This window comes from Mandrillus leucophaeus, unplaced genomic scaffold (genome assembly GCF_000951045.1).
Source record: "Mandrillus leucophaeus isolate KB7577 unplaced genomic scaffold, Mleu.le_1.0 Scaffold301, whole genome shotgun sequence".
Classification (NCBI taxonomy): Eukaryota; Metazoa; Chordata; class Mammalia; order Primates; family Cercopithecidae; genus Mandrillus; species Mandrillus leucophaeus.
The window spans coordinates 1,678,007-1,686,184 of record NW_012103155.1 but is presented as its reverse complement, the minus strand read 5'-3'; the positions used below and the strand labels follow the sequence as shown (position 1 = coordinate 1,686,184).

Sequence of the window (8,178 nt, the reverse complement as noted above, 5' to 3'; positions counted from 1 at the left end):
GCATGACGAGATAATTTGTACACCAAACCCCAGCAAAAGGCAATTTACCCATGTAACAAACCTGCACATGTACTCCCTTAACCTAAAACAGAAGTCAGAAGGAAAATGAATAAATCCTGCCTAACATCTGCTTTTGTAAGATAAAATTTAATGAGAACAGCTAAATTATGTCATTTATGCACTGTGTAGGGCCGCCTTTGTGCTATAATACTGGAACTGAGCACTGTAGCTGCAAAACAGATGAGATGGCCCACAAAGCCTAAAATATTCACTATCTGGCTTGCTGGAAATTTGCTGATTTGTACTCTAGGACAATAAAAACAAACAACTAAAAATACAATGCTATAGAACGTTAAAATAGATGGTATAAGGCGGGTGCAGTGGCTCATGCCTGTAATCCCAGAACTTTGGGAAGCCAAGGCGGGTGGATCACAAGGTCAGGAGTTCGAGACCAGCCTGACCCACATGGAGAAACCTCGTCTCTACTAAAAATACAAAATTAGCTGGGCATGGTGGCACATGCCTGTAATCCCAGCTACTTGGAAGGCTGAGGCAGGAGAATCACTTGAACCTGGGAGGCGGAGGTTGCGTTGAGCTGAGATCACTGCATTGCACTCCAGCCCGGGCAACAAAAGCAAAACTCCATCTCAAAAAAAAAAACAAAACAAAAAAGATGGTATAAATGGAACAAGATAGCCGAGTTAACTGGTTTCCAACTATGTCAATAAATTCAGCCAGGCCCAGTGGTTCATGCCTGGAACACCAGCATTTTGGGAGGCTGAGGTGGGAGAAATGCTTGAGGCCAGGAGTTTGAGACCAGCCTGGCCAACATAGTGGCCAACTGTCTCTATTTAAAATTTTAAACATTTGATAATAAATACATTCAAAGCATTGACAAACATGTGGCTGTTTTCCTTTCCCCTCAAAAAGCATTTTCAAAAAGGAAAAAGTCCTGAAAGGTTCTAAGTTAAATTTTTTTTTTCCAAATAAAAGTAAAAATTTGAGAAGTTGTATGAATATTCCACAGTTAAAAAACTTACAATCATCACTCAGGGTTTACTTAATATGATACATCAAGGCACTGTATTGGGCCACAAGCAAAACATATTTTACTGGAAGTACCTTCAAAAAATAAATTATATTGAAAAGTATATTTGAGAAACATCTACATAAAAGGAACTACGCAACATACCATAAGAAAATTCATAAAAAATAAGACAGAGTAAATTTGAAATGCTAATGATCTAACCGAACAGAAAAATAATCTCTAAGACTTCAGAGTTTAAAAAGTGTATTTCACTGTAATTTCTATCTTTAGTTTTTATGTAAATAAAATAGATTTCTTTGTCAATAACCTACACTAGATGAAAAATTTGAAAATGTATTACCTGAACTGGATGTTCACTAAATGAGGCTGGGAACCATCTGATTGCCAGTAAGTTTCTAGATTGTCGTCTCGTAACTGATCCACTCCAAATCCTAAAAACATCAAAAGTGTCAATAAATGCCCGTGAAAAAGCAAGAACTATACATGAAAAATATAAAATTAACATATGTATTTGTCCAGAAATTTTGATAAACAGAACGGTCAGAAATATTAAATTTATTTTTTATTTTATTTTATGTCTTTTGTAGACAGGGTCTTGCTGTGTTGCCCAGGCTGGCCTTGAACCCCCAGCCTCAAGCGATCCTCCTGCCTTGGCCTCCCAAAGTGCAGGGATTACAGGCATAAGCCATAGCACCCAGCTGTGAAATTTAAATTAACCAGAATTCTTCTACCCTTTTATTCAGAGCTCAACTCTGAGAGAAATATCACTTGCACATACAAAGCCTATATTAGGATTGAGTTATTTTGTTGTCACCTTTTAAAAAAACATTTTCTAGGAGATATTATTTTTTTTTTCTGAGATGGAGTTTCACTCTTGTTGCCCAGGCTGGAATGCAATGGCACAATCTCGGCTCATCACAACCTCCACCTCCCAGGTTCAAGTGATTCTCCTGCCTCAGGCTGCCAAGTAGCTGGGATTACAGGCATGTGCCACCATGGCCAACTAATTTCATATTTTTAGTAGAGAAGGTGCTTCTCCATGTTGGTCAGGTTGGTCTCGAACCCCCAACTTCAGGTGATCCGCCCGCCTTAGCTTCCCAAAGTGCTGGGATTACAGGCGTCAGTCACCACGTACAGTTGGATATATTTTAAAGAATGTATGTATTCAAACTCAGTTTCTTATGCTTTTGCAAGCTGATAGTAAGAATGACTAAGCACAAAATCCTCAAAAAATCAACACATTCTGTTAAGTTCAATATGCCATACTTACTGAGACAAGAAAAAGGATGACTTAGAAATATTTTCAAAAGGCATATATATTTTGAAACCAAATGCTTCTGATTAAAATTCTGATTACTCAAAATTAAATTTACCCAGAATCCCATATTCTCCAGCCATTCTAGATAAATGAAGTTGTACAATCCTGTGATTTTTCCTGATTAAAACCACAATAATTCATACTAATTCTAGAAATGAACCTGATTTAATGGTAAAATGCATACTCTTCAATAAGAGAAATAAGTTTAATTTACATTTCAATTTTACACTAAGTAATATATTCATTATGGAACAAATACAAAAGGAACAGGACACAGTGAAAAGTCACTATCTACCACCTCATTCTCCTCTCCAAATATAATTAATGTTCTCAGTTTATTGCATGCCCTTCCACAGATACTATATGCATATACAAGCAATCATATATGTATTCTTTTTATTCCCCTTTATTTACACAAATGATAGCATATAATAAATAGCTCTGTATGTTGGTGTTTTTTAATTTTACTTAACATATCTGGAGATTTTTTTCCATATGAATATTTATTTCATATCAATAAATTCATAATAATAACAAACACTGACATCACATTAACTATGTGCCATGCACATTCTAAACATTTTATATATGTTAAATAATCTAATATTTATTAGCTCACATAACTCGACATAAACAGCTTCCATATTTTTTAAGGTTGTATAGTCCACCACTGTCTGGAAATATCATAATTATCTCACCACACCTCTGCAGAACGTTTAAGCTGTTTCCAATGTTTTGCTATTACAAATAATACTGTAAAAAATACCTATCTGTCTATATTCTTTAAATATATGTTATTTCTAGAGAACAGATTTCCAGGAATAGAATCCTGGGTCACTTGAATATTTAATTTGATAAATATTGCCAAATTGTCCTCCAAAATATTTCCTCACCAAAAATGTAAAAGAATTCCCTCTGAATGGCTAGTAAAAGTTGATATGTTCTGAAATTAATACACTAGATTTTGATGACTTTGTATGATAAAAACTTTAAATATATATTTAATGTTTTTACATTGATTATATGTTGAAGTGATATTTTGAACATATTGAGAAAAATAGAATAACTGCACTTTTATAAAATTTTTTTAATGTGGTTGCTAGATAATTTTAAATTACATACGTGGTTTGTGTTACATTTCTGTTGGAAAGCACTGCTCTGCAACCATGCAAAAATGCAATTAATCTTTTAAATATTTACTCACCTGATAGATAAAAAAATTGTATTTCACATTTATTAATATTTGTATTTTCATGCTTATTCATATCTTCAATAAACTTTGGTCTTTTAATTATTCACAACACTTTTTACTATTACAGATCTTTTCTTTTTTCTTTTTGAGACAGGGTCTTGCTCTGACACACAGGCTGGAATGCAGTAGCACCATCAAAACTCACTGCAGCCATGACCTGCTGGGTTTACGCAATCCTCCCACCTCAGTCATCTGGGTAGCTGGGACCACAGGCATGTGCCACCACACTCAGTCACTATTATGGATATTAACACTATGTCTGTTCCACATAATCCAAACATGAATGGATGTGTATCTTAACTTTGCATCTGCTGCCTTTATTGCGCATACTAGTGGATAAAAGTTTATCCAGAGAAAATGAGTTTTGCATTGAATTTCAAAGTACTAGTTAGCTAGATAAAGAGGTAGAATGGTAAGATTCAAGGGCATTCAGCAAAGAGATAAGCATGTAATGTCACGAATCAAGAAAAACAGCATATATGGAAAACAGCGGGTCCTTTGAGAGCTAAGGCTATACACTGGTGTGAAGCAGGAAATGAGCCAGACATATGAAAGGAGCCAGATCACACAGACCAGGGGTGTTTAATCTTTTGGCTTCCCTGGGCCACACTGGAAGAAGAACTCTCTTGGGCCACACATAAAATACACTAACACTAACAATAGCAGATGAGCTAAAAAAAAAAAAAAAAAGAATTCATAATATTTTAAGAGAGTTTACTAATTTGGTCCACATTCAAAGCCGTCCTGGGCCATGTACATCGATAAAATGTAAAAATTGGGCTATTACTTGTTCCATAACTCTTAAATATGCACTGTCCAATATGGTAGCCACTAGCCACATGTGGCTATTTGAAATATAACAAATCCAAATTGAGATGTGCTATAAGCGTAAAATACACGCTGATTTGAAGATTAGGACAAAATGTAAAATACGTCATTAGTAATAATATTTCAGTTATACTAGATTAAAAAATATTATTACAATTAATTTCACCTATTTTTTAGCCCTTTTAAACGTAGCTACTATAAAATTCCACATGAAACTTGTATATATATATTTCACATTACATGTTCTATTGGACAGTGATGCTTCAAATCATGCTTCGTTCTTTATACAATATTGCTAAAGCTAATCCAGAATACTGAGTTATGCAAGTTACAAGATAAAAAGCTGTTTTGCCAGCCTGTGCAACATAGTGAGACACTGTCTATACAAAAAATAAAAAACTTAGTCAGGTGTGATGGCACTCATGTGACTGAGGCAGGGGGATCACTTGAGTCCTGGAGTTCAAGGCTGTAGTGAGCCATGACTGTACCACTGCACTCTAGCCTGGGCAACAGTGCGAGAACCCGACCAAAAAAACAAAAAAAAACAAAAAAAAACTTTTACCTCCAATATAAAGAGTTACAGATCTTAACTCTCTTTTTCTTTTTAGTACTGGTTTATTAGTTCCCTAATAAAAGACAACTAAATCACAATTCTTCCTTAAAAGCTCCACAGTTTAATGTTCTATTGATTAAAATGGTTTTTTTTTTTCCCACTGATTTTATTTTAGCTACCTCAGCCAGGTTTTTTTTCTCCTTCATTTCACAACTTTATTATGCATGTGCTCAAAGAGGTTCATAAAACAGTATTGGTTCTTTAAATGCTAAAAACATTAAACAAAAATCTGAATAATTTATTCAGGATAAGCGATGTCCTATAATTCAAAACTGATCATTTAAAATTTGTCTCTAAGTTACTGCTTAGAAAGTATCATAGTACAACTAAGCAGGTCTAATATCTTCAAGTACTGATTAGTCTAAATCTTTATGTCTAAAATACTAAGTATGATCACCGACTTTTGCTTCCTCGATATGCCTTACAAACAGAACCTCTTACAAACATCTGCTTATGTGCCAATGCCATGTCTCAACCTCTTTTCCAAAGCTTCCCACTCAGTATTGCATCTGAATTCTTTTTTTTTTTTTTTTTTTTTTTTTTTAAGATGGAGTCTAGTTCTGTCACCCAGACTGCAGTGCAGTGGCATGATCTCGGCTCACTGCAACCTCCACCTCCTGGGTTCAAGCAGTTCCCAGAAGTGACTGTTGCAGGTAGCTGAAGCTCACCTTTGCAAGGGGGCAGAGCTTCAAAAAATAAAAGTCTAAAATATGAAGGTCGCAAGAGTGAAGACTTGCTCAGCCTCCCCCAGAGTAGCTGGGATTATAGGCACCGGCCAACACACCCTGCTAATTTTTGTATTTTTAGTGCAGATGGGGTTTCACCATGTTGGCCAGGCTGGTCTCAAACTCCTGACCTCAAGTGATCCACCCGCCTCAGTCTCCCAAAGTGTTGGGATTACAGGCATGAGTCATTGTGTCTGGCCCTGAATTGTTTTAATTTAAACAAAAGAACTAAAACAAAGACATATCAATGATAACTACTTTAACAGGTATCAGGAAAATCCACACAAATAACAATATTACACAGAAAAAAAAACTGTTATATGATGTACTGGTTCTCTAATGCAGTGGTTCGTACAGTGTCGTTCCTAGACCAACAGCATCATTATCACCTGGGAACTTGTAAGGAATTCTAGATATACATCAGAAACTTTGAGAGCTCAGCCCTTTTGAGAGTTTATGTCTTAATAAATCCTCTAGGTGATTCTGATGCATGCTAAAATGTTAGAATTACTCTTCAAAGGCAAGGTTTCTCAATCACGGCACTACTGATATTTTGGACTGAATAATTCTTTGTTTGGTACAAGGGGTGTCCTGTGCATTGAAAGGTATTTAGCTGTATCCCTGGGCTCTACCCACTAGATGCCAATAGAAACACTCCCCCAACTCCCCAACTCCCCCCACCCTTATGTCCCCAGTTATCACAATAATCAAAAATATCTCCAGACTTTGTACCCTGGAGGGTAAAAGCATCCCAAGCATCCCCTGGTGAGAACAACTGCCCTAAAGAAAAGAAAATCAGTATTCATCTATGGTTACTGTTATTGTTTGGTAAATATTAATGCTTCTCTCCTCACTCTTCATGGGAGGGATATGATTCTGCACTCCAGTCAATATTGGGGCTAAATTATGACTTACTTCAGTCAATACACTGTGACACAAGCAGAGGTTGTAAATGTGCTTGCAAAGTCTGGGCTGGTCTTCTGAATGCTCTGCACTCCACTAAGAGAATATGCCTGGACAAATGGAGCAGATCTGAACCTGACTGACAGCCTAAAGCCAAGCCATCACCAAAGCACAAAGTAAATTCGGTTGATCATGCCACTGAGAGACTAGGGTTGTTTGTTAAGCAGCATTAGTGCAGTGAGAGCACTAATACAACACCACTAGAGATATATTTGAGCAGCCCAGCTTAGACTGCCTTTATGAATCAAACAGTCACTTTCCTTTCAAGCATATCTATTAACACAACTACTTTCACATTCGCTAAGGGGCTTTTTTTTCCTTTTTTTTTTTTTTTTTTTTTGAGACAGGGTCTCGCTCTGTTGCCCTGGCTGGAGTATAGTAGTACGATCACAGCTCACTGCAGCCTCAACCTCCTCTGCTGGGGGCTACTTTAACTGAGGCAAATGTCTTAACTCTGAAGACCTAAAGATAGATAACAAATGGTCTCTGTAGAGAAGTTCATCTATATCCTGCACTAGACCTACACTGTGGCTATATACATTTAAACTAAGTAAAATTAAAAATTTGGTTCCTCAGTAACAGTAGTAACATTTGACGTGTTCAATAGTTTCATGTAGCTAATGGTTACCTCATTGCATGGTGCACTAAGTTCTAATGGACAGCACTGATAGATTTAAGCAGATAAATTATAATATGAAGTATTAGAGCCACAATAAAGAGATGAGGCCAGGTGCAATGGTTCATGCCTATAATCCCAGCATTTTGGGAGGCTGAGACGGGCAGATCACTTGAGGTCAAGAGTTTGAGACCAGCCTGGCCAACATGGTGAAACCCTGTCTCCACCAAAAATATAAAAAATTAGCTGGGTGTGGTGGTACACACCTGTAATTTTAGCTATCTGGGAGGCTAAGGCAGGAGAATCACTTGAACCTTGGAGGTGGAGGTTGCAGTGAGCAGAGATCGCACCACTGCACTCCAGCATGGGCGACAGAGGGAGACTCCATCTCAAAGAACAAAAATAAAAGAGAGATGAAGAATTAACTAACTTCCTGAAACACTTGTCTCCTCTTGACTTCTATCCATGATTTCCCACTCTCCTGGTTTTCCTCCTAGTTCGCTAGCCACTTCTTAGTATCCCTTGTTGATACCTCTTCCACTATTCTGCCAGATCTCTTTATCTTGAAGTGTCCCAAAGCTTTATTCTTTCCTCTAAATTCTCTCCCTCGGTGAGTTAGTCCAGTTCCCTCAGAATATCATCGGCACACTGATGACCTTCAAATTTATATCTCCAACCCAGAACTTCAAGCAGAGTTCCCAGCTTCTACAGTCAATTGCTTACTAAACACTTCAACTAGAAAAATAATTAGGCATCTCAAAATTAACATATATAAATCAAATTATTTATTTTTTGACCCAATATCTATTTACTCT

At 36.7% G+C, this 8,178-nt stretch overlaps 1 protein-coding gene across 6 annotated transcripts in view; it reads right to left on the bottom strand.

Annotated features, from left to right (window-relative positions):
• Nucleotides 1-8,178, bottom strand: part of ANAPC10 (anaphase promoting complex subunit 10) — a 148,481-nt gene that overhangs the window by 130,404 nt on the left and 9,899 nt on the right. For all 6 annotated transcript variants that reach the window (XM_011987144.1, XM_011987148.1, XM_011987145.1 and 3 more), the window contains one exon: nucleotides 1,389-1,479. In XM_011987144.1, the coding sequence (XP_011842534.1) occupies nucleotides 1,389-1,479 (91 nt within the window). The remainder of the gene's footprint in view (nucleotides 1-1,388; nucleotides 1,480-8,178) is intronic.